Raw genomic sequence first — 27,738 nt, forward strand, 5'->3', positions numbered from 1 at the left:
ACCAAACAGGGAAGCTCAAGTGGACTTTATTATAATTAGAATGTACAGGGACATTAGTGCACTGGTTCTTATTTCATTTCTCAGACTCGACATAGGAGCAGTCAGGCACTGAAGTACGTGTACCAGCTGCTTTGCTTTTTGCACATTTAGAATGTGTAATGTGGGACGTCTTTAAATCGTTTTCTGAAAGATCCTTGAAGAATAATGTAGTCAAAACCAGGCTAAATGATTTCTTCATAGACTGCTGGGTATTTCAAGGGAATGCTATAGATACCAAACATCTTGAATAAAAGAAGTGATTAAGAAGTGCTAACAGGGTGGTAGGATACAGATAACTGATTTTATCATCACCGTTATACTATTTAAAGTCCATTCTATTCCATGATCTGGAAACAGTCCTTGAAAACTTCATTATAACACTATTTCTTTATTACAAATATTTACATACTATATATTAGTACAACTTTTATTTCCACACTTTAACGATTCCATCCCTGGATGCGGTTACTATAAACCCTTGCGTGGTCTGGAAGGTTGCGATATCTGTGATAATATCATGATGACCGACAGGAAGAGACTCTGGACCCTTGCGAGGGGTCTCATCTGTGGGCCCCAGTTTTTGCTTGTTTTGAATTTCCTGTACAAAAACAAAGAAAGAAATACTATTTACAGGAAGGTGAGCATTTGCAAGAGGGAACTGTCACGCATATTAGGTTGTCAGTGTAAAAAGACCAAAAAAAGCTCTTAAAAACAAACAAACAAAAAAACCCACCCAAACACAAAACCTCCCACCCTTTGATAGTTTTCTTAGGATTACTCCATGGTTCATTCCTTTTCATCATACACAACCTAAGTCTTAATCTGAATTGATGTTATAGCTCTCCAATTAGGGAAAGAATGTTTTTTTTACTCATATTTATTTCAATTACACTAACTACAAAGATTTGATATTCCTATAGGGAAAATAAAAAGCTAGAGCGACACATACATCTTAGCTTCCCAAAGGTTTTATGAAAACTGGTTCAATAGCATGAAAGTAATTGTTTAAGAACTTCAGATGAAACACTAAAATATCATAGTGCATAGGTAGACCCTCACTGCATTTTTTTTTCAGTCACCTCTGAAGTAGCATTCATTCAATTGAACTGAAACAAAACATTGTGCTATTCAACAACTAGCAACGCTGCCGGTTCCAAAAGTCACTCTGAAGGATGTCATAAAAACTGCAGAGTTCTGCTACCATATTATTTCGGTGCCAATACATCTCACATTGCCTTGCTAAGATCCTACACAAAAGACATTGCAAAGACTGATCAAAGCCAAGAGTGTTAAAACCCTGGATTTCAGTATCCCAAAAGAAACATATGAGTCTGGCTTCTGTTTTTTTTTCTTTTAAAATAATTTCTTCCTAACTGCCTGAAAATGCAACTCACTCACCATCCATGAAAGGTAAGAGAGACACAATTATAATTGAAGCTATCAAGGAATTAATATAACCCATGGGGCCATATAGAAGGCAAGCAGAATAAGTTGTCTATCAAACAAAGCAGAATACCTGAACCACCTCCGTGCCCTCAATTATCTTCCTGTAGTAGGAAACAGATGGGCAATTAGAACTTCCGGCAACAACATACGATCTCTCAGGGTAGGCTAGATCCCAAAACCTACACACAAAGAAACAAAATCAAGCTGAGATGTTCCATTTTATCTGCTTAATACAGCTGTTTAAAAGCTGTCTTGCTCTTACGACGAAAATGAGTGGGCACAAATGCTATATGCTTTCTACACTTAGTGGAAGAGAGCGATGCAGAGAAATGAACATTCATATCAAGCTTGCACAAGAGTTATTGTTTTGTTTTTCATCATGCAGCCTATCAATAATTTAAAGAACGGTAGAAGTGTTTCAGAGAAATGACAAGTTTTGCACTACTTTTGCTGAGAACAGTTCTCTCAGCTCACTGACGCTTACCGATGAACACATCTTGAGCATTATTGTTTTGACTTCTTGGAGCTTACTTAGGCAAAGCTTGGCAAAATTTAGTACACCAGCAGGGGGGGAGGGGAGGGTGTCAAACAAAGAAGTTGTTAGTTTTATTACCTTATTTTCATGTCTGAGCCTGCTGTCAGTAGTATGGGATTACCCGATGCTGGACTACAATATATTCCATGGATGCTGTGAGGAGAAGGCTAGTAGGGAAAAGGGATATATAAAAATAAGTTATCACCAACAGCTGTTGCCATGCTTCAGAAAAGGAATGCATTCTTTACCACATTCATCCACTCAATTTTCAAATCTTTCTGACAAATGCCAAGTTACTTGAATGGGCCACATCTTAAGCTAAATTGCTTCCTTACATTTCACAGAGCAATGCAACAGATTTAACTCTCCATAATGCTTTTCGGGAATCTTGGAAGTTACATTCTCAATGATAGCAAATGAGAGAGATTAAGAATCGGGTAGGCCAATCATGCCGAAAAGCATGATTTATGCTATGGAGGCATTAGGGGGCAGACACAGAACAAAAAACTAGCTTGAAACCTTGTGTGCAACGTGTGTGATCAAAATTAACTCAACCTGCAATCTTTGTAGCATGTACAAATTCAAGTTTAGATAGATTCCAGATCTGCATTTCCAACCTTTACAAAAGTGGCTGTGGTTATTTTTGTGCACGTATTTATGTTCTAAGAATGATATCCCAGATTGCTCCTTCCCCAATTAACTCCCTGAAGAAGAGCAACTTCATGCTTTAGACCAGCAGTTAAGTGTAGTAGTGGCACTGTATTACAGAAAGAATGTGCAAAAGAGCAGATACTTACAGAATTATACACAATCCCAAAACCAGCAAGTAAGTACAAGATGCCACACCATGAATTTTGCCTTTGCCCTAATCTTTACAGGCTTGACCAGCTCATTGGTTTTCTAAGCAGATGACTGGATATAACAAGCGAGCATTACAAGTACGTTCCACAGATAGTGGAAGATACCGATGAAGATTCAGGTTACACTGCTGTTTTACAAAGGCAATTTGATTTTGACAGCAAAACAATTATGGTGCCAAAATAAATCCCAGGGCAAGCTCCTGGTGCCAAACTGGCATGGCCACGCAGACAGGTAGCGGCAGTGATGCACAGCATGGAGTCTGAGGTTGTTGCAGCCCCCACCACACAACAGAAACTGGAAGAGAAAGAGACCAGACCTGCAGTTCTGAAAGAGGCGGTGCACTGCTGGCCCACAAAGTGAAGCGTCGATCACCAGTTTCCATATCCCACATGGAGACTTCATTATTGCCTTGAACAGCTACAGGAAAGATATTGCCAATGTAAAAAAAAAAAAAAAAAACCCATAAAAAAGGTCGGTTGGCTCTTCACTACCTGTTCTACTGACATGACATAGAGGGTATGACATAGAGACACGTTCCACTTGCTCTCTGCAGCATTTGTGTTAGTCTTGCTTTAGAAGTAAAGCCATGCGTGTGTTTTGTTTTATTTACAGCTTGGAAGCAGCTTCACTATAGTTAAAAGTGCCTAATTTAAGAGAGTTTAAATGAAACCTGCTTTAATTTACAGTCATTTTAGAAAGGTATTAAACCCTCACTTTCCTCCCCAGATAACTTCTCATCCTGGTTTGAGAAGGATGGATGGTCTGCTCAGCAGGGACTTTGGTGATTACTCCTGGGCATGTAAGACAGCAATCCAAAGTTAGAGAGTACAGTAGCTACAGTGATGTTCCACACCCATGTTTAGAGGGGACAGGCAAAGAATTTTGTTCAAGGGACTGTTTACATGCCTGGCAGCAACCTAGCAGGCAATGACTTTTTAATAATATTCCAAAGTGATGAACTTGGTCACTCATTTATTCTTTAGCAGGGAGGAAACAAACTAGAAAGCACAGAAAAGTTTGCGTTACTTGTATGGTTTTTTTCTACAAATTTGTTTTATCTCCCAGGATGGTTAATAACTAAAATAAGAAATGAAGCCTAAGAAGCAAGTAAAATGTGAAACTCAAATTACTCTCATTTTACAGCAACTTTATCAATTTTGCTGTTGTAGGATTAGTTTAAGCTACTTGTCCATTTCAGGATGTGTTTCCGACACAAACATTTAAAGGTGCTACATGCAGTGAGGATGAAGCAGCTGTGAGCATACCAGATGAGGGATCTTGGGAGATTTTCAAAAGCTCTAACCCGTGACAAAGCTGTGTTAGATTCAAGTGGGAATGGGAATGGGACAACCTTTCAGTTTCTGCTCTTCAGAGGCACTGAAGGCAGTGGGAGAAATCCCATCAACTTCAATGTATGTCATGAGTTTGGGCTATGTCTTTTATAACATTTTGTCCTTAAAAAGTGATGTGGCTGGCAGCACGCAGGGAGGAACTCTCATGAGAGTTGTAACACTCAGAAGATGAGAACTGTAAAGGCTGTCTGTTACTTTCATAATGGCTTAAAACTACTTTTTTTTTTCCACCTCCTCTCTCGTTCACTTTTTTAATTTCAGAGAGAGCCAAGAAGATCACAGTGTCAGAAAACAAGTATGAACCTTCCCTTTTCCCTCTCCCCAAGCAAAGCACAAGAAAAACTACAAGGAAGAAAAAAAAAAACCAACACCCCAGCTCCCCCCAGGGCTTGAAGCAGAAACTGAAACAGAAGCTCCTTTAATCACAACCTCTGGCAACTGTGAGGTAAGTTTAAGACATCTTTTACCTGCAATTACCCAGGACTGATAAACAGGATGCATGAGCAGGCGTCTGATTCGGGCCTTGGAGGGATGAGAATGGCTGGAGATGGGTAACTGAAACCTCATGTCCCAGCACGCCATGGTACCATTGCTTGTTCCTGGTGAGAGAAAGCTCCCCGTAGTCAGAGGGATAAATAGATGGGCTTTTGCCCATATCCCTGTGCTCTGTTCCTAGGGAGATGGACTTCAGCCTGAAGTACTTAGAGGGCAGAATACTTCCACAAATAGATCAGGAGGTATTTCTCTCCTCTTGTTTGAGAAAAGCATATTCTAGTAAAATCAGATCAAGCAAAAGCTTGAGCTATAGTTATTGTAAAAGAAAACCAGAAGCAGGGGGGTAAAGCTAAGAAGAAATACAGGCTTACCAATACACAGCCAGCATTGGTGTATGTCCACAGCAAATGAAGTTATGAGGCCTAACTTCAAATCATGTTTCAGTGTCCAAGCGTTGCTGCTGGATCGCAAATCCCATCCAACCAGAGATCCATTAACTGTGCCGTAAGCCAGTACTGACTGGGCTCCTGAATTGAAGTGATGCATATCTACCACACAGCCATCATCCTTCAGATCCAAGGACCTGGGTTAAAAGCAATAAACTAATTTAGAAACAGATATGACTCCCTCTAAGTTTAAGACTCCTTCCAATAGCTAATGCTGAGCAGCATTTTCCTCTTCATCTCACTTCTCATGGCATCTGCTGGTGAGAAAGAAACAACTTTCCGATTTTAGTATAACAGATGCTTACGGTCTCTCATCTCTCTGCCAATAGGACCTGCAAGTCTTCTAAAGGCTAGTAAAATGCTGTCAGCAGCTCTTTGCAAACAAACATAGCTCTGTGCTCTGGGTCTCCCAGTGTGTTTGATACTTCTCTCCCATTCATGCTCCACATTTATCAGATATTGATCTACCCAGAGTTTATGGGCAGGAACACCCCTCTCCATGTTATACTGCCAGCATATTCGGTCACTTACTGGCTGTGCAAACGGACACCTTCTTCAGGCACAAATGCAGTGTATACCAAAAGGAAAAGTCTGGTTTGTAGTTTCCATCTCCATTAAATTTGCCTTATTTAATTTCTGAATTTGGGATTAAGTAAGAAAGGACATTTGAGACAGATACCTTACTTTTACTTTAGACAGAAAAGAGATCTTTGAGGTGGCTGCTAGCTTTGCTGGGGCCTGGACACATCCCTCACTCAAGCTAGAAGATTAAGCTGTTGAATCAGTGACAAATTTAAAAAAACTGCTCATATGGAGATAGGTAAGAAAGAGCTAAACCGTCCCCAAATACTCCCCTAAATAGTATCCCAACCCCCATATCTTTGCCACCTTACTCCAAGCCTGGGAGGAAAGAATTGTGGGCCCAAGGACAAATCAGATGTAAATGTTTATCTAATGACCTGTAAAAAACCCTCCAAAATTATAAGTATTAACATCATAACAGAGGAGGTAAGAAACTACTGATCCCAGTGCGTAAATTAAAAAAAAAAAAAAAAAAAAAAGAGAGAGAACTGGTCAGACTGCCTGTTTCAAGTCCAGTGACAGAGGAGGCACCAATAACTTAGAGCTATGAATTCTCAGCCCTGCACGGTTGCCTTTCAACCCTTCTTTATGAAGCAGGGTAAGATCATGGATTACAGCCTTCCAGTACAGCCTGGGCTCAGACAGCAGAAAGCCTAGAGCAAATCAAGGGATCTAATCAAGAAATATACTAACAGCTTGAGCTCTGCAGTGAGATTTAACTGCTCTAAGTACATACCTGCTTTGTATCGGATGAATTTTAGGAGATTTAGGGAGCTTTGAAGCTTCAATACCAAGAAGCTGGATGGCACCATTATCCGAAGCTATAGCCAAGTAATGAGAGCCTTGGCAGAATGTAAGTGTCTTTACATGTCCTCCAATCCGAGAGTATGTCAAAATTGATCTAAACAGTAGAGAGAGGGGGACAGGAAAATAAAAAAGGAACTTTTTTGTGGCACATTAAAAAAAAAGAAAATTACTTCTCTCGAACACCTACTTAAAACTAATGACTCTTGAGAGAGCTCTCAAAATAACATTCTCTAACTGTTCCAAAATCAGAAAGCAACATAGCCTAAGTTGCCTCTGCAAGCTTAATTTTGAGCCTCGAGGTTATGACAGTCTGCAACTGCAGATGCACATGTTTGACTACCATTAAAATAAAAGTTTAACCTAGATCTGTATCAAAGTAGCATACTGTAGTTACTGTTATTTAACTGACGCTGCAGTCCGCTACATCTTTTTCAAAATATTTTGAGACAGACATCCTTTTCTCCCAAAGATATCTCTCTCACAGCCCCATACCACCCATGTTTCAACCAGCAATACAGCTTTCCTGCAACAAATATCAGTGGATGACACAGTTAAGCATAAAGCTAATTTATTCCAAAAACCTCAGATGGCTTTAAACAGCAGCACCAGAATTTATGTCTGTACAGAAATGAAATCAAAAAGCCTGTAATTACTACAACTGTGAAGCAGTCCCTCTGCATTTGCTAGCAATTTTTTTATTTTATTAACTAATTGAAACAGCAATCTCATTTGCTAGTTGCATGCAAAGAAGAACACCAGTATATTTCATCATTGAAACCTCCAGCACACCCACAAGTGATTCTTATTTTGCTCCCTGCTCTAATTTATTTTGCACTCTAAAACAGCAGCCCCAAAATCCTATGAGTTTTAAATCTACCTGGTTGTAGTGGTTTTTCCTTCCATTTTTTGGCTGTTCCAGATTTTCACTGTGCCATCATTTGAGCAAGTGGCAAAAATGGAGTGTTCATCAGAGACCCGGATGCGGTTCACCGCAGACTTGTGTTCATGAAGGTGAGCTACCAACAATCCTTTGGGACGCCATCCTGCAAGGGAAAACAAAACCATGAAATTTGGTGCTGATTACACCTTAATGGAAACATGAAAATCCCACTGATCCCATTCACCAACAAATATATCAGGATACAGTCATTACAGCCGCAAAGCACAGAAGGCACTGAAAACACAGAGCTAACACATTTTATATATTACAGGCTAAAGCCTATTTGCTCAATTCTAAACTAAACCCTACTGGTAGATCTGAGTAAGAGTTTTCTTTTAGATGAGTTCCATGTATGTTTGGTGAAGTTACAAAGAGCCCTTTTTCATAGGCTTTGTAGAAATACTAGTACACAGTTCCCCAGCCTCCGCAGATTGCTGTGCTGCAAGTGGCAATCCCAGAAATGCCCAAAATGCACACAATGAGCAACACATTTGAACAGATTTAAGTTCCTGGGTTGTCCGTAGAGTGCAAGTGACAGGCTCAGTGTTGCACTACATGCTACATTGCCAGCCTTATGTACCTAATAAAATGAAACAACAGCTCTTCTAAATCCCATAGAAAATTTATTCCAGAACTTCAAAAATAAATGAGGAGTTCAGCTGCCACGCGATAACTCTTGCCAAGAAATTGCCAACATTTGTGTGATATGTTTCCTCCTCTGAAATAAGCAATGCAGAAGTATCTGGCTGCACTTCTAACATGCATCTGCTATAGTGGAGGATTAACAGCAGATTAAGATAATGAAGAACAGACCACAGGAAATTTTAGAATAAGACACAAATTTTAAATATGAACGTTTTCCTGGCACTCACTCAGTTGTGTGTCAGAGCAGTCAGCTGCTTGTATGGGGACATGTTATTTCATAGGTTGTAAAACTGTCTTCAGAAGACAAACACAAGGCTTAGGCAAGCTCAGTCCAAGTTAGCTATGTTCAAACACTGTCTGATTGGACCATTTTCCTGATGATTTTCTATTACTTCCCTTAAATTGGTATGACAGCTGTATATGCCCAGGTGTGTGCATTTATGCTAGATTTACCAAAAGACTTTACCGTCACCACGTTGATTACTGCAAGCCCAGCTGGTACAGATTCTGCTCCCAACATCTGGAGTTTAAGCACATGAACTACCATTAGTAGAGGAGAGTCAGGAATCTCCACAAGATACCCAGCAACAAGTGCATGAAGTGGAGAACACCATCAGAAAATGCTGAGAACTAATCTGGGTCAATCCCAATCTCAATTTAGAGCTTCAAAATTGGAATTGGGGCCATAGGAAGGTGATTGTGATTTAAAACCACATGTTTTCTGCCAAAGCCCTAATTAGCAAAACCTGGGCGTTCCTTCTTTGTGGTAAAGAAAAGGGAACAAGAGGTAAAAATGTCTCTCCTTCCCCTCTGAAAACAACAGTGTAGTATGGGAACATACACCTTCTCTTTGTGTTGCTGTCATCACTGCTGGTGGGGACAGGCTCCTTTGTAAACAAGGGCAGCTCAAACAACCCACCCCAGTACGCATGCCACTGGGTAAGAAAACCTGGCCAAGAGGTTACAATACTGACAGGATGACTGAAAATCTGTAGCCACCCCAGGTAAAACACTCACATTTCTCACCTCCCAACACGGTGTTTCTCCCCTTGTTCAAACCAAGCTACAGGCTGTTCCAGGATGGCAACTTATCTGCCATATACTGGTTACAAACAACCCAGTTCAGAAGACTCACTGGAACAAGGTGCACAACCTGGACTTCAGACCAGCGGTTTGGGTCTATTACTGCAAAGGTAAAGAACTTGGTTCCAGACCTTCTTTCATAAGCCACGCAGATATTGTGCCAACTAGGTGTTCTACATAGTAGACACGTTTCCTACATTAATAATTTCCTCTTTTCCTCATCTTTCGCATTTTTTCCTTGAGATGATGATGTTTTGACTCAAGTTATATATATCTATCTTTTTTTTTTTGTATAATAACCTCGGTGGCCTGTGATTTACCTGGAGGTGGGGGCTTGCTCTCCCACTCAGCGTTCTCCATCATCTGTTTGGCCAGTCTCTCTGCGTTACACTGTTCGCGCTTCTGCTGGATCAGCTGCTGAAGTTCAGTTTTGCAAGTGGTGATGCGTAACTGGTGTGCAGATGGGGACGCTGTACTGCTCAGTACCTGTATGGTGGGTTTCCTGGGCTGAACAACTGTTCCATCAGATGCCTGTTAAGAGGTAAGCACTTAAAAATATATGCCTTACTTTCTACACACAGATAAATCCTGCTTTTAAGACTACTGGGTCACACTGAAGAAAAGGTGAAAAATCTTTTTTATTGAATCAATTAGCAATTACTTAGTGTTAAAAAAATATTCATGCTTGCATGAAAACAATTAAAAATAGTGAAAATTATTATTTATAGAAAAGCTTAACCATTCACTTATTCTACCCTGTTTGCCTAGACTGTTCTGTATTCTATTTGTTGAAACGGTAATGTGCTGTGCATGTGTCTCAATGTGACTATTACGGAAGCAGTTATTGCTCTCAAGACTGACTACAGGTTAGCTCTTGAACGATTATTTGTTTATATCGGGCTTTGAAAATAAAAGTGTGAAGTGTTTCCCTCTTAGTTCAGAGTGGACACTCATTAATGTCTGCTAGTAGACACTCATTAGCTAGCAGAAGTTAATCTCCAACTAGAAACAGAATAGAAAGAAGTGTTCAGAGTCAGGAGGTGCCTCTGCAGCCTGCAGGGCTCCCACCCATCCTTCTGTAGCCAGAACGAAGTATTACAGGTACAGGATGTCTAAATGCAGCTATGATGTGATACACCAGTTCCAAGTCAAAATCATGACATCTCTTTTCTTCCTCACAACACATATCAGGGTATGCAACTTGAGGAAAAGTCTTTCCTGCCAAAACAGCTTACCTAATTATTGGCTAATCCATAAAGCCCCAATCTCTTCATGCAACGCATCTGTTTGTTAGTGAAGCTCTTCTGTTCAAGTGACTAAACTTACTTTTATCCTCTCTCAATCCCTATTTTAAAAATAAGAACTTGAAAGTCAGCTACTCTGCTGGAGAAGGCACCAGGGAATAGCACCAGTGTAAAATAACCTCCAAACAAAACAAGAATGTCACATCCCTATGGTCACAGTTGGCTTTAAAACAATTGAATAATTTCAGTTTAAGATGCAAAGACAGTATTTCTCAGCAATACCTGTGGGGAGGAAGACAAAGTGGTACAAATGCCAGCTGAAGACTCTGAACGAAGTGGTTTCCCAGCCTGGATGGTTTCAGGATCAGTAGTTTGCCCATGTCCTTTGGGTATTGGCTGGGAGACGTTAGTTGGTTCCAGGGACCCAAACATGCTTTTCCATTCTTCATTTACATTTGAATCTTGCTTTACATGTTTTCTAGCTATAAGCAATCAGGAGGGAAGAGAGGCAGGGAGAGAAAAAAAACCGCATAATCATGACAACATTCACTCAGGCTGGTCATTACTTTCAGACTACATGCGAGTTCAACGCTTACATGCCAATTTATTATTTACATAGTTAATAGAGAACAGCATCCTGCTAGGTTGTTTAAGCCAGCTGACAGGGATTTATGAGGCAAACAGAACACACATAGCAAGTGCTCTGTTTACACCTTCTTAATCCTACAGTTGATTCATGCAATAAATCACTCCAGCACAAGGAAATTTTGCATCTGGAAGGCTGCAGGATTAAACTCCAAACTCCACATGATAATTTTTTTCTTATGACAGTTACTCCATTGCAACATCATCTGTAAGTTCAAGAATGTTATCTGTAAATAGGAAATTTATTTATTTTCAGCATTCCTCTGGCGTCACTTAAAACTGTAAAATGAGAACATGGGACAAATTACATTTGGACAAAGCCAGTGAAGAAGTTTAAGGCGTGAAGACTGTGCAGGTGACAGTTTTGGGTGAAGTCAATCAGTTCAAATACAGACCTCATATACTAACTTTTAAATCCCGTCCACTCCTGACTCCGCAGGATGCAAAAAATTGAGAAGTCCTGTACTTGTGTACTTTCCTTTAAAATGATATGCAAAATATTTGCAGTCTAGCGTGTTAATTCTGTAAATAAGATGGCAATAGCTACCTGGTTGGCAGATATTTCTGTAATTTTACAACTGAAAACACAGAACCTATCAGTGGTGTACGCAGCAGGGCCTTACAAGCTTGGCAGAGCAAAGAGGAAGCTCACTGTCTGGAAGAGAAGATTTTTGAGGATACAGAGAACTGGAAAAGAGTTAGCAGCAAGTGGATTTCAAAGCTGAACAAGGAAATATAAGAGGTTTTTCAAGATGAAAGAAAAGCAGGCAACAAAGTAAAACAGGTGTGGATGAGCATCTGAAGAATCCTGAGGTCAAAAAGCATGTAGTTGGCGGGTGAGCAACAGCTGGCATTCCTCAGTGCCAGCCTGTTTCAGCATCACACCTAGGTCTCAGTTTCCTCCAGGCCACCTGAAGAAAACATCCTGGATTTTCAGAGTTAAAGAGCTCATTACTTCTTGTAAGGAAACAGAGATAGCAGAAATGTAGCCTTCACAATTTACACTGTTACCATGGGCCACTAGAGCCCTGTTTTGTCACAATCAGCTAAACCTGTGCTTATTACTACAGCAAATGCAGTCAAACTAATTTAAATACTCCCAGGGGAAAAATATCCCCATCTTTCACTGATCCGGAGAGCATTCCAGCAACTTACATTTCAAATAGCAGCAGTAATTTTCTTATTGCAAACTCAGTGAAGTGGTGATAGTTATGTAGCCTGAATTACTGAGAACGCTTGCTGAGTAAATTAAAGACTTAATTCTCTGACCCTGAAAGAAAGGCTGTACTTTATCTATACAGACCACAAAATATACCAACCACGTTTGTCATCAGGTTCCTGCTTTGTTTTAACAAGATCCACTTGTCTCCCAGTTATTCCCAGAGCTGACAAGTCAATCACCCCTTTCTGACTGCTGTCATGCAGGTGGCTCTGATCCACTATATTGGCTTTAGCTTTATTTGATTTTAACATAAAGTCTTTCAGTGCTAACAGTTTATCTTCTTCCTCCTCAGTCATCCCCTATAGAATAAAGGAAAATATATTATTATCTACTTTTGAACAAGAACAGGCATCAAGGCATGAAAATGTAAGAAGCAGTGAGATTAATGACTGGCTCAGAAGTGGAAGGAGAGAGCACATCCCCAGAATTCAAGACATCGGTCTATCACTCATACAAGACTTTGGGTAAGCTGCTGTAGTATAAGAATATCTTTCCTCCTCGGGAACAGGGCTAGGAATAGTGAAAGGCCAGAACTGCATTTAATATTGGATCACTGTCTGGTGCAGTCTGCTTTGTTGCCACTTAGGCCATGCTTACAGCCCACAAGCCATAGGAAAAAAAAGAAGAGAAGAGGAGGAAAAAAAAAAAAGAGAGGAGGAAAAAAAAGGAGAAACACCCCCCCACACACTCAGCTGCAGTCCTTCCTCTTCCCAATTCTCACTACTTTGTGTGGGTGATTCTTAGTATTCCCCTCTTCACACACAAGCCTCAACACTTCCCAGTTCCCTTTGGCTTTTGCATTATTACTTGCATGTCTACCTCTTCACCAAATGCGTACTCTTCTCTCCAACACAATACATATTTTGTAACAGTGATACTATCACAGACATGTCAGAAATCTTACGCATAAAACTGAAGTAATTAAAAAGAGAATGTATTTGGGAAACCCAAACGTAGGGTTGACTTATTTCTGTCAGATCTTTTCAAAATCTTCCTTAACTTCTGAACTCTTTGTCCTACACGCGTATACTGAAAACAATTAAGTTAACGGTTTGCAGGATCATAACCTCAGACTGGGAGTCCTTCAGAGCAGCAACTGCAAGGTCAGGGTCTGTGGAGACACACAGAGCCCAAGAATCTCAAGCCTGATTTTCAAAGTACAAATAAAAAACAATCACTTGTGAAAGTAGCTTCTTCAACAGCTGTGCAATGGCAGGGTCCTCCGGGGGTGGGCAGTCAGGGAGAGCACCATTCCTCTTCTTCTGACGCATCTGAAGGTGTCGGAAGAGGCTTGTGATATCCTTCGACCTTAAGACATAGTCAAATATGGAACGGCTGACAGGCTCTTTAAGCACACTTAGCAGGACTATTTCTTTATCTATCTGCAATTCAGAAAGAGAGACCAGTCAACATAGAGGAGGATGATATCCATATAAACATTGGGAAATCTCGCAGTAAAAGCAGTCATCTTATGTCTACAATGTTTGCACTTTTGTTTTTCTAGCCTGAAAGTCAGTAACTAGACAACTGCAAATATTAATACAAAAATCAATCTCTTCCTGTGAAGGCACGTTCAAAAAACCAGTTTACAGATAAGTCCTGAAGAGTTGCTTTCAAACTTAGAATAACAAAAGTCATGTGGGACTTAAAAATTATTGCACGATTCTGCCAATAATCTAGATTCAACTTCTCTCCTTTTGTGAAAATAGTATCTTTCCCCGTGTTGGTCATATCAGATTTTCTCCATTCTCTTTCTCTGTTCTCCCAGCAGGCTCAGAACATCAACTTGGCACTGCTGGATGGGATTAAAAATTCTACTACTACTACAATGATATTTCAAACTTTGTCCTACATTTACCCTATAAAAATAGGGTAAATGTCCTAGAAGAGTAAAACTAGAAGAGCTCTTCCTTTGTGTCAGTCAGATTACTGAGTTCCCTCCTATGTATACGAGGTAATAAGGATGCACAAGCATGTAATTAAGCAATACTCAAAAGCATATTGGGACATTAGCAAAACAGTCATAAGAAACTATTAAGGCATAATATAGAATCGTTAACTTGGGCAGTCCTTATAAAGAATGTTCATTGCTATTAAAACAGAAAAAACCAAACAAGTTTCTATTCTCCCTGTGGCGATTCAGTGTCTGTTTGTGTCCAGAGAACATGTCTGGACAAAATGTCTCGTAGGCAATCCAGATTACTTGCAGCCCCAACATTCCTTTGAGTTTATACTTTTATTTTAGTATTTGATCTTTGCTGTTTCAAGAGTAGGTCTTAAGATGGTGGGGGAGAAGGGCAAGCCATATTCATGAAATAGGCCCCCAGTTACAGTCCCACAGTTAAATGGCCAAACCTAATTCAGCCCAAAATTATAGCATAAATGCTTATAGAGTTAGAATACTCAAAATAATTAATGGGAAATGGTGGGGTTAGGACTGCAATTTTTCCTTCACAACAGTGTCAGAAGACCTCATTCCTATAATGTGCTTCTCATAGCTGACCGTCTGCATGAAAAACAACTTCAAAATGAGGACTTCTTTATTACAGCACAACTCAATGTTACCCCCTACTTGCTTACTATATTTAGTGTTGCGTAGCAAAGAAAAGACTTATATACTTAAATGAAGCAGGAATTGAACCAGACAGAAATTTATCAATCAATCAATGCCTAAAACACAGCACAAGGTGCCTAGGGAGCTGTAAACAAGGAAGAACATAATTTTAGTGAAGTTACCACCTGCATGGTTTACAGGAAAACGTTAAAAACGTGATGCATTTGTCAATGCAAGTACGGCAACTGTTTCTTACCTATTTAAACACCCGAGAGATGCATTCTACAGGTCCTGAAGTTATATGCAAAGATGCCTATATGATCACATTACCAGCATTATGCAGGTCATTCCTTGACACGTGCTGTTATGAAATGACTTAACTCATTCATGCTGAGCACTCTGCCCTTACCCTTGGCAAAGCACTGAAATGCAGGACTAGCACTGCTGAAATTCCAAGCATGGGAATCGCTACTGCTCATGTTTTCAGAGTCCCACAGTCAAATATGTTAGCAGGGCAGGGCTGGAATCCTCAGTCTTGTAGGTGAAAGCACAGAACATAGAAACCTTCGTTTCACAGCCAACTTTTCATGCTTTTTACACTCCTATAAACTAGCGCAACATTGCACAAGTTTGATTGTAAACAAAGCAGAGAAGGGCTTGTTGATTTCAGTCTTTGTAAAACGTTCTGCAGTTTGCACCACATTTGAGACAACAGTCTTTCAAACATGGAAGACAGTGGCCATTCTGTCAATGTCTGCCAGCAGAGATCAAAAAAACTGTATTGCCTCAATATTCTTATAGGAAGGACCATGGCCAAGACAGACTTAAGAATTATGACTAGTCAAAATACATTCACATTGATATCATTTGAAGTATTACCTGTATTATTGGTTGTGTGATAAAAGGATGGAGGTATGGCATTAGCTTGCAGTAGACATCAGCAATATTCAAATACTGTGCTACCACAGTGATAAATCCAACTGCACCGTAACGTATCCAAAGGTTAGGATGACACAGGAAAGGTGCTGAAAGAAAATCAGGCTGTTAAAATATATCATTCATATTAAAGAGAGGGAATCATCCTCTATATGGCAGCCTGTGATGTCATTTCCTTCCCCTAGAATTACCCCCAAACTGAGCCTTCCCTCCTGCAGAGGACCGAGGTTAAAACACTCATCCTAAGAAAAATTATTTCATGGACATCACTGTGCCTGTGCTGCTTAGCTTCCTTGCTGTCGCCAAAAAGCATATTTTTCCTATTTATTAATTTCAATCCCTAATTTTGAACTCCAGATTTGCAAAGGAGACTAATCGAAAAATATTCTCAACCTTATTCTGAACAATTATGGAGAATCCTCATACTACTGATTTATTGTTCTGTTTTTAAGTAACTACTTCATTCCTTCCTTCTTCCCCTCTCTTCCTTGAATATTCACTACTTATATTGTAAGTTTATTAGGCTCAGAAGTCCATCTCAGTTATGTGGGTTTTAAGAACTCGTAATCAAAGGACGGTATCTAGTCATGAGGTATAATCACAGATCATCTGCCCCACATTCTGAGTGCGTTTGAAAAGCCATAACATTAGGAAGAAGCAGACTACATCTCAAAAGATCAGTTGGTATTTTCTCTTCCATAAACAGCTAGTTAAATCTTGGGCACGTCTAAATTAAACTGAGAAGCCTCATGAGGAAGGAGAGACCAACTCTGTACTCAAGGTTCTATTGAGTTAAATGGGGTTTTATGGTGTTAGAAATAGGATGAGAAAGGATCATGTATTGTCTGAAGGACTGGATTCCCCCCTTCCTCAATGGCTGATGGGTAAGAGTTTGCAAGTTATGTGCCTGATCAACTCCCAGGAGTAACCAGGACTTTCTCTTTATAGGAGGTGGGCATGAAGAACAAGGGAAGATCTTAAAGCAGAAAGTTTTTGGACTAAGTGTTGCTTGATGCTGTCCTATACAAAATCAGAGAAGATGCTTCCAACTTGTTCCACCAAAATTATCATTTTAGAGTTCTAAGCACTAACATGGTCCAACCAGCAATAGTTCATTACCACAATTTTGTGTAGATTCTAAAACAGTACTCCAGGTTTGCATACTGGACAGCTAAGCTGACAGTGAAACTTTATGTAGTACTAAGATTTCTTTTCTTAACTAGGAAAACAAGGTATGCTCCAGAATTCCAACTTACCGATATCACAAGCAAACTCATAAATATGGGGCTTTTGCAAGAGCCCCAACTGGCACATACAAGTAAGAGCATTGAGGGCTTTATAAATGACAAATTCTTCAGCATCACTGAGACCTTGCTGAAGCAGAGGTTTCAGTATTGATGAGCTTTGCCAGCCAACATAAGCAGCAACACCTGAAACATAAAAAGAACATATAAAAATCCAAAGTAGCACTTCCTTGCCTTTCCTCACCAAAGTTTAAAATTGTTGTCCCACAGAGACATCTCAAACCAGGTTATTAGTCAGTGGAAAAAAAGGAAGCTGCTCTCCATTCAAAGTTAGACCAATATTCTGAAAACTGTGTGATAAAAGCAGATCCCTGTGCCTGCAGAGGCCCTTCCAGATGCCAGGCGTAGATGTCAGCACACAGCTGGCCAGCAGAATTCTGAAACAGCAAGGCAAACCCAGGAGTGCTCCTAAGGCATGGGGATGCAGGACAAGTGAGCAATAATCACAGAATGGCTAGAGTTGGAAGGGACCTTAAAGATCATCTAGTTTCAACCCCCTGCCATGGGCAGGGACACCTCCCACTAGACCAGGCTGCTCAAAGCCCCATCCAGCCTGGCCTTGGACACTTCGATGTGTGTGACAGAACCTAAAGAAAGGTTCTGCAGGATTTTGTCTTTTAACTTGTAATATGAGTATTATTCAGACTCCTGAAAAGACTGAACTGCATACTGGATTCATTATCAGCAATGAAAGTCTACAACATACATTCACTTAGCCACAAAAGAAAGAATCACCAGTCAAACTTTTAGAACAATCTTCTAAAACTCTTCCAGCCTGAAATGGCTGCAAGACTTGCCCTTTAGTTAACTAGTCTCAAATTATTTACCGTCATGAAGCCACCTTGACCATAGTCTCAAAAATAAATCCAATTTGAAAATATATTTCAAAATCTTAGAAAGAAGCCAAGGCCAAAAGCAAAATGAAAGTAACTCCAAAAGCAAAATGAAAGTAACTCCTTTGAAGCTGCTGGACAAAAATACATCAACCGCATCGCCGTAAAAGAAACTGCTTCCTTTCCCACGTGAAAACCAGCCACTGGCCACATGAAACTGTCATCTGGAATTGCTTGTTTGGATTTCATAACCCATGGACAATAATTAATCTCTGGTAACAGTCAGGGAGATGGACCATGTTAGATTTCTGATCTTTCCTCTAGCTTTACACCCATCGAACTAACATTCCTTCCCACTAACAACTGGGCAAGTCCTCTGATCATTTTCAAGAGAAAAAAAATTAGTTTTTCATTGAATAGCTCAGGCTTATTGTTGCTATTGCCATATGTGGCACACAGCATAGACCATAACTGCCTCTGCTTCTAACCCAGTTATTTGAGATTGATAAATACCAGAAAATTGAACGTCTTCACATCAGAATCAAGATTAAACATAAATAATTTTGTCACTTTTACTCTAATAAGGAAATAATCAATATACTTCCTCATGTGTTAATGCTCAACTTTGCAACCAGTTGCTAGAAGGAAGAGAAGAAGGGAAAAATAGCACAGGAAAGAGAAATTCCCTCAGTGCCACTATTACAGAAGGACATCTGCCCACAGCCACAGGCAGCAGCGCCTGCACATACTTACACGAGTTAGCTCAGTTTTTAAGACGTGCAAAAGCTTTAAGTAAATCAGTGTAAAACAAAAATATAAGTTTGAACTTTATCTGAATTCTTCTGTGAAGGTTTTGAACAGATACTGGGAGAGGAGGAGTTAAAAACATAGGTTACATATCTTGACTTTCACACTGAAGTGCTTCACATATCTCTACATGCTAGGGCACTGTGACCCGTGCTTTTGCTACCCCATTGCTCCTTTTAAGCAAATTCTGACAAGTTATTAGCATCGCATCTTGGAAGGATTTGCCAGTGCAGCATTTTGTGGCTTACAGTCATAATGGAAGGCGTGCCTACCTTAATGGCCCTGCTGGACGTTTGATCATGCTCTTTTTATTTGCCATGCGCCTGATGTACCATTTTTCCCCCCAGGTAGTGCAATGGGAAAGTTTTCTTGACCCACAAACCTTGAGCGTTGGCTTTCAGCAATAGCCACATGCAATAATTTCCAACATATATGGACCATTAGCTATACTTAACACCTGATGTCGTCATTGGTAAGATTTTTAAAATTGTCATTAAGTTTTCCGAGTTGACAGGAATCTTTAAGTGAGATTTTAAGGCACTAAAAAAAAATGTTTCAAATTATAATTTTAGCCTATATCAATACATAGTTTTCATCATATGAACAGGTCTACTGAAGTTAACGGGACCATGCACACACGTGAAGTGATGCATCTACTAGACAACTTGCAGAAATCTTTACTTGTCATAATTTAGCTTTTTGAGTTAGTGGCTTTAGCAAAGGCAAAAAAAAACTATTAAAAAAATATGTTAAAAAGAGGCATTTCAAGTTTATTCTTTATGTTAACCTAACCTAGATTTAAATGCCTCAGTCTCACTTGTATTAAGTATTCGGACTAAAAGAAAAATATATCTGTATTTACATTGTTTTGTCTTCACTCCCTAAAGAAACATTTACACCCAATCATTCAGCAAAAGTCTTTTCCTATAAATTATAGAAATCTTTATAAGAAAGGACTTTTATATGACTGTTAACAGTTTCCAGGACATGCAAAAATTAATTTATTTACATTATTATCTCTCTACTCTGTTTGGCTGAAACCAAACACTTACCAACAATGCTGTCAAAGAAAGCTCCTCGAAGATGCCAGTCATTCTTATCATTTAAGAAAGTGATCATATGAGATAGAAGAACATCGTTGGCTTTCTGACGTCCAAAAAAGACACAGAGACGTGTTATTCCATTTTCCATCAGCGTTTGTTTCACAATATTCTCCGGGTCACTTAGCAAAGTCACAACTTTCTGCTGGACCATTTCATGCAAGGCTTGCAACTCTGCAAGAGACGGCAGGATGAAAATTTGGGTTGGAGAAACAATATGTGCAGGGGTACTACCTGCTGATAAAGGAGTTACACTGATAGGTCACGCTGAAGAACACCCAACTCAGTAAGATGGACAACGCAACAGAACCTCAACAATTCCAATAACTGGCTTATCAAAGACTTCAGACTAAGCAAGAGGTGGTGGCAAAGCCGAAATGTATAGAAATGTGAGACATTCTTACCAGACCAATACATTCTAAAACTGTCATAACTTCAACTAAGATGATCTAGCTCATATTTTATATATATATCAAATGCAGATGTGAAGAAGCATCAGAATGAGTCAGCAGCAATGTTACCACAGTAACAAAATGCTTCAAGGCAATTCTGGTTTGTTTATTTGACTATCAGTTTCAAAATTTGTGAACTGACAACAGATCAAGAGTATATTTTTAGTTAGGTATATAGATTAGCTTCACTAAGGATACAGAGAGGAATAAACAATACTTGAAAAAGCGAGCACTTCCAATTTCATTAAATATCAGCAGTTACCCTGACAATACCAACAAAAAAAAATCTGAAGATGACCTTGCCCATGGCTTCTACTTGATGATGCAACTAAAAAAATATTTATATTAAATGGACTGGCTATTATTGAAAGCTGTACAAGGGAGGTTCTCAAACAAATAGCACAAAAATTTCAGCTATTGCTGTCCCAGCTTTAGCAGGGGTGATTACCATTTGCCTGCAGTCAGAAGACCAGCTAATTTGCTTTCTATCGTGACTCTGTCTATCAGTCACATGAAAAAGTTGCCTTCTGGGCTCAAACTTCTCATGCTTGCTTTCTAAGAGGGTAAAAAGAATAGAACTATTCAAACTTCTTTCTTCCTTGCATTACTTCTTTCATCTCCAAGCTATTTTGAGAGGATAGGGGATGGTGTATCATAGAAATACAGCTCGTATGATGGGGCTTCCTCTCTCACTCCTCAGCAATTCTGAGCACCCCATGCCTTACGTGAAGGAACTTGAAGGGGATCTTTTATATTTGGTTTTGGAAGGATTGGTTTTGGTTTTTTTCCTAAAGTATAATCCTGCAACTAATTAAGAAGTAATTGAAACATGCCTTTTTCCCTACCAAATGGAGTATGTGTGGGATGTTTACCAATTATGATTAGCCACAGAGTGATCTATTTAGTCCAAAAGAGAAATGACAGTTCTTAACCACAAATTCTTCAAGACTTGCCCGGCATTGTTCCGGAAATCTATGCATCACTAAAAGGCACTGGAGTTGACACACAGGTCACATTATCATCACTCCTTCCCAAGGTAAAGAAAAAGAAAAGCCATCCTTAGGATTTTAACTCATACTCTGTGCTACAGTTACAACAGCACAGTATAATAGCCCAACAGCACCCATACATTCAGCACCTTCAGACAAACAGACAGACAAGAATTGCCAGGCATAGGAAGCAAAAAGGAAGAACGACTGAAAAATACAATACTATGACTATGCCAGAATGTGACAGGTTTTGTTTTTTACAGCTAACGCTGCCTGACACCTCAATGGAAGTGGTATTTGGAATACAGCCATGTTTTCGCAGCTGACTTGTTTACGGGACTGTGAGTGAAGCTGGATATGCAACCAGGCAGCCAGCATCACAGTCAAATATCTTGAGAACTTTTGGATAAAAAAAAGCGTGCTCATTTATATATTTTTTTTTTGTCTTTTGCAATGTTCAGAACAGAGGCATCTATTTCTGCATGAAGCTGTAACACACACACTTTGATACTGGTTGAGGCAAAGCATTCTTCCCATTTAACAAAGGCAGGCTAAGCTTTTAAGAGATGAGGAAGATCAGAACTAAGAGTTTTGGCCCATGAACTGCTATTATAAGAAGGCAAGGTAAGTAGAACTGACATTACCTGTGTCATAGTTATCACTAGGGTGAGATGTTTCATCCATTTCTTCACCATTTGGTTCATTTTCCATATTCAGATTTTTCAGCTGTACTAACTCCAGAAATCTCAGAGCTGTTTCTGCCAACAATGCTATGTTTTCTGCAAAGGAAAACATTTTGGTTAAGAATTGTTCTACTTTGCCAATTTACATCAGTCTGATGATCCCCTGATGAGAGATTATAACCACTGGCAATACCAGTCATGATAGGCAAATGGGATTGAAATTACACAGCATGCTCTGGCCAGCTCACTTCTCTTGACACGGACCCCAGCAAAGCTTCCAAGTACATCAAATCATTTTGTCATGTAAACAAATTGAAAAATTGTAAGGATATCAAGTGTAGCAAGGACTAATTTCAGTCTTATAGAACTGGCCCTAAATGCCATCTAATCTCAGGCTAATGACTAAATAACTTGATAGACTTTAAAGGCCAATTAACCCGAACTAACTAACATGCCCATGTGGTAGACTGCAACAAAACAACAATGACACCACACCAGGATACGTATCCCGGGGAATAACGGCAGGGTTACCCTTGAGGGCTGGATTCCAGTTTTGGAACATTTGCCCCCATATCTATCCACGCGATTTGGCACTGTTCTGCACTGTTTGGAAGCTGCTGAAACAACTCAGGCTATATTATATGGGTCAGGCCACTGCTGGCACAGGAATAATCCTCTTGAGGCAGCAGTCCCACTTCAGCAGCCGTTCTGAGTGTCGCCCAAGACAACGGCAACGTGCCAATGGAGCCTGTCCACAGCCCAGATCAAATCCTGTAAGTCACCAGTCTGATCACTTCCCAAAAGTGTGCTATAGTAACACAAGTTAACTCGGGTATTAGACTACCTTTAAATATATATATTTATTTATTTGACATTTAAATTGCTGTCTTAAAAGCTATTTGAGATTACGGAAACTTAATGAGATTCAAACATCTACAGTTCAAACAACCCTTTCAAGTTTCAGAGAATATTCTGGCCGTACTTAGTTTGAAAATAAAGTCAAACCACCAAACACAGAAAGAACCTCTGTATAAGCAGATGCAACTGGAGTCTAGTGGTACTGAGACCTGTAGCCTTTTTGCACTTGCAGAAAAGTAGATTGCATTTTATTTCTTTCATTTCAGCTTGTTGAACAAGTTCAGCTTTATACTGGTTCATTTAAAAATTAATTATTAATAGGCTACAATTTTACAAGACTTGTGGGATTTTTTTTCTAATCTACAAATAAAGGTGAGGCATGAAAAAATGGTTCTTTCATAAAGCCCGAAATATGGAAGATCAAGGTGACCAAAAGCAATTGATTCTATTAGTTAATTATACATTGTCTTCAATAATTAGTTTTATCAGCTTACTTAGTAAACAAAAGAAAAACATCACCCAGGACGTTTTCATATGAATTCTGCATTTATAACTTGAAAAAAAAAAAAAGAAAATGAAACAACACACTTAAAAATATGCTAATCATAGAAAATAAGGGTCCATGGTAAATAGCAAATATGGGCATGACTACAAAGCTTCTTTCTGAACCAGAGAGAACTCATATATCTGAATAACATATGAAGAAAACATCTGCTATGGTATAATCCAGTCTATTGCACAGTAAATAATGTAATTTCAGGCCCTGAATATCAAATTTCATTGTGTGGGAAAAATAACTGAAGCATAGCAACACACCAATGCTTTAAGTTAGTTTCACATCTATTCAGTTCAATCAGGCCACTCTAAGCAAACAATCCGAGCTAATGAGGTGTCAATTAAGATAAATTAATAAAAGCAGCAAAGGGTGGGCAAGCCCAGAAAGCCCTGTTCACATACTTAGGTGCACAAAGACCGCTTGGACAAGCGGTTTTCTTTGTTCCGCTCTTGCTTATCCAGGGAATAAAGCCAGGGCTGCTTCCCTGAGCCCGAGGCTCTGATCTCTGACCCCTTCCCTTAGCTGCGGGCAGACCTGCTGTGTGCTACGTCCAGGCCCTAGCCCAATGCACAAGGATGCACTCTGCAAGTTGCTTTTACAAGCGGAACTACAGAGAAGAATTAATGTTAATTTTTAAAAAAGTTAATTCATCTAGCAGAGAGCAAACACATTTTGTCAACTATTTAAAATGTAATTATTTACTTGGGGTACATACCTACACTGGGAACTCATCTGTTAGTATAAGTCAACTCACTAATTATTAAGTTGCTGCCACCACCTGCATCAGTTAGCTTAAGTGAATACAGGTGTCTTCACCTGCAGTCATTTCTGAGACTTCTGGGGAGATTTACTGAAATAGAAACAGCAAGCTACATGATGATTTTGAGCAGAGGAGAAGACAGCTAAGGAAATACAGAAAAGCCTAAGATTTGGAGTTTTGACTGGATTTCCTCTTACCAGCATATGCAAGTCTGACGATGGTGGCTTCGTCCTGGGCCAAGTGCGCAATGCCTGGCAGAATGTACTCTGGGTAAATGTTAATATCATTACGTGGCACCTCTTTGACGAGAGCAAGAACTTTAGTTAGTGTCCTCACAGATTCTGCCCTCACCCTGGGCACAGAGTCGTTGCTGAAATGTAACAGATAAGGAGTAATACGATCCAGAAGAATCTCTACACTTAATCTTGGTGCTAAATGAAGAATCAGTTCCAAAGCGGCCAGTTTTGAATCACAGTATTTGAGAGTCTGTAAACAGGAAGTTATCACAGACACTAGAATAACCAGCCCATTCTCTTTTGTCTCTCCCTCGGCTTTCTCTGTGCGATCATGCCCACAGAGATTGTGAATGATGTTGTCCAGATCTTTACGTATGACCAATATACGCTCATCTGCCGATACAAACGTTTCCTTGGCAAACTGGGCCATGTAAGGCTGAAGGAAAGTGTAAAATATTTCAGGAAATGCATTGTTACGTTGCTGTTTCAAATAATCTTCAGCTGCTAAACGTTTATCTGGCTCGCGATGGACCATCTGAGTGACCTTGAGAAAGGCAGAAGTAGGAGGGAGCGGGAGAGAAAGATTAACGTTTTAGACATTTGTAATACAAAAAACCAACAAAAAAAACCCAACAAACCAACCCAAACAATATGCAGTTTGCCACCAAAGTATGTGAAATAAACTGCAAGCAGACCACAAAAATGGTTCTAATGCTGTAGTCCATCCTTACCAGTTCTCTGATACTGCGGTCTTCAATTTTGTTCAGGACTTGATCAGGGGAAAAGAGGCCATTTCTGTAAGCCAAAAGCTGAGATAAATCAAACAAGGGTACACCTTCTGTGAAGAGCTCTGCGATTACACAGCCTGGGGAACAAAAACAACAACAAAAGTCAAAGATGTCAGTGGATTATAAACAGATACTTTAACTTTGCTTTCTATACGCAGACAAGAACAAACACAGTGCAACTCTTAGCTTGATTAAAAATAAGGCAAATGAGCTGTCAAATTAACTTGCGGAAAGGAGACAGCATCTCAAGCTCCAAAAACTGGCTTTTACACTTGTTCCCCGAAATATCTCCCAGTATTTTATTTCAAACCTGCCAACAGCAGAGGAGTTTGCAATTAGGAAACACGAGGCAGTGACTTCAGCCATCTGCCAGCTGGAAAATACACCGCCAGAAAAGGAACCCACACCACTGTCATGTGGAAGAAGAGTGACACTAAGTCAGCATGGATGGGGCAGTAGGTCAAAACTAAGCAGCCCTTTTACAGAAGGTAAATAAATAATCTCTACTTTCACAGTGATGCTGGGACACAGCATATATTCACTCACACAAGCTCATAAGCACAGTGAGAAATAACGACTGCCAAGCACAGCCTCCCCTGCTGCGTACATGACACATTCCCTTCAGAGGTCCCACTCCTGCAGTTTGCTCCCAAGGGTCAGCATCTTGCTTTATCAGTGGAGTGCCCTGGAAGTCTGGCCTTAAGAGCAGCTTGTAAAATTAAGGAACCATTATCTTTAAATTCAGATCTTCAATCATTTTAAGAAAAAAAAAAAAATGCCAAACATGGCTTTCAAACTGCTCAAGACACAAGCCAAGCCCGAGACTCAAGACAGGCTCCCACGGACTCTACCAAGTAGTTGCAAGTGGGACTACGACAGGAGCTTACTTAGTTATCCAACTTCCTGCCTGTGGGGAAAACAAAATCAGAAGGGACTTATAAAGCTGATGTTGCCAAATTACCCTGAAAGATGGCTCAGTCCCCACGCAGCTGGAACTTGGGTGAACCACTGACTGATTCCTCCCTTTGGGTCCCATGAGGTATATGCTGTGTGTCACCTGAACCTCAGCCATGAGAAGATGATGGTCTGTGGCTTGCAGAACAATCTCTTTCCCAGGGCAGAGTTGAGCCATAACAGAATTGTTTGTGATTTCCCTCCTCAGATAACACGGTGATGCGCTTAAGTTATGTAGCTTACTGTATTGTGTCTGCACTTTTTCTGTTAATTAAAAGGTTTGGGGTTTGGTCTTATGCTTAAAATAAGTAAGATTTTCCACATGCTGTTCTCTAAGCCTACTGTAAAAACAAAAAAACAAAAAAAAAAGGGAACAACAACAAAAAAAAAACAAATGAGATTTCTGCACCCCATCACGCAATCATAAACAACACATTGGTCTCTGCTGATGGCTCCAAGTACCTGCAGAAAAGATATCCATTGCACGTTTTAACTCCCCTCTTGTTCGCTGATTGCTATTTGCCAAGTCTACCAAAGGAGTCGAAGGGTCCCGCATGTTTTCCAACTCCGTAGCAAACATACTGCCATCGACAAAGCGCTCAGGAGCGATGTAACACGTTCTCCTGCGTGATGTGTCAAAGAAATAGTTGAAGTCAGCGGGATTGTCTTCAGGAAGATAAGTTGGTTTAAAACTGGCGAAGTCGGTTAGAAGAACCCAGTTCCAGCTGGTGACCATGATGTTCTCCGTTTTAATGTCCCCATGACGGACCCCAGATTTGTGTGCCTGGTCCACCGCGGTGAGGATCTGGAAAGCGATCCACCTTTTTTCAATGTTGTTCAGGAACGGCCTGGTACTAATCCGATCGTAAAGGTTGTCCCGCACGTACTGCCTGAAAAGCATGGCAGCCTTCTCGGAGAGGGTGGCCTTCTGGAAGGGGAGGCAGTTCTGGGCCGAGTGTAACCTTATCTTCAGCTCCTCCAGCTCCTGCTTGTAGCTGGTCAGGGGTAAGGTGGGATCCTGAATGGCGAACACCTTCACGACCACCAGCCCCTCCCGGTGCTTGGCCCGGGCGACCTTGAAAAAGCGGGTGCTCCCCAGGCTCTTGTCGTATTCGAAGTCGTGGATGTCGGAGAAGTAGCTGTCCACCGAGAGGATCTGCGAGGGGGCGATGCCAGCCAGCTGGTTCCCCATGGCGGCGGCGCCGCCTCCTCCCGCCCGCCGCCGCCACCGCCGCGACGGGGCTCTCCCGCCTCAGCCTGGGGAACACAAACAAACAACGCAAGGTGGGTTTCACACCGGCCGCCGGCTGCGGCTTCGCCCCGCTCCCCCTGGGCCCAGCCCCGCGCAGCCCCCGGGCCCCGAGAGGGCCCCGCCGCCGCTCCCGCCCTTCCCCAGGCCCCGCCGCCGGGGCAGCGGGACAACGGGGCGCGGGCTGCCCCCTCTCCGCTCCGCAGCACTCACCGGCGCGGCCCGCCCGGCCCGAGGCAGAGCCGGGAACCACCGCCCTGCGAGCCCCGGCGGCGGGATGGAGGGAGGCGGGGAGTCAGGGCGGCGGAACCGGCACCATGAGGCGGGCGGGGGAAGG

At 40.7% G+C, this 27,738-nt stretch overlaps 1 protein-coding gene across 1 annotated transcript; it reads right to left on the reverse strand.

Annotated features, from left to right (window-relative positions):
• Positions 1 to 27,738, reverse strand: PIK3R4 (phosphoinositide-3-kinase regulatory subunit 4). The gene is made up of 20 exons (XM_074575163.1): positions 27,615 to 27,738; positions 26,615 to 27,409; positions 25,142 to 25,275; positions 24,372 to 24,954; positions 21,962 to 22,096; positions 19,829 to 20,050; positions 17,089 to 17,262; positions 15,776 to 15,921; positions 13,521 to 13,724; positions 12,440 to 12,641; positions 10,758 to 10,957; positions 9,552 to 9,762; positions 7,441 to 7,606; positions 6,493 to 6,657; positions 5,100 to 5,311; positions 4,701 to 4,832; positions 3,198 to 3,298; positions 2,099 to 2,187; positions 1,556 to 1,664; positions 1 to 637 (listed from the first exon to the last, which is right to left on the reverse strand). The coding sequence occupies exons 2-20, from the start codon at positions 27,342 to 27,344 to the stop codon at positions 467 to 469; spliced, it is 4,086 nt and encodes a 1,361-aa protein (XP_074431264.1). The 5' UTR covers positions 27,345 to 27,409; positions 27,615 to 27,738; the 3' UTR covers positions 1 to 466.

The sequence above is a fragment of the Larus michahellis genome, chromosome 2, assembly GCF_964199755.1.
Source record: "Larus michahellis chromosome 2, bLarMic1.1, whole genome shotgun sequence".
NCBI classification, from domain to species: domain Eukaryota; kingdom Metazoa; phylum Chordata; class Aves; order Charadriiformes; family Laridae; genus Larus; species Larus michahellis.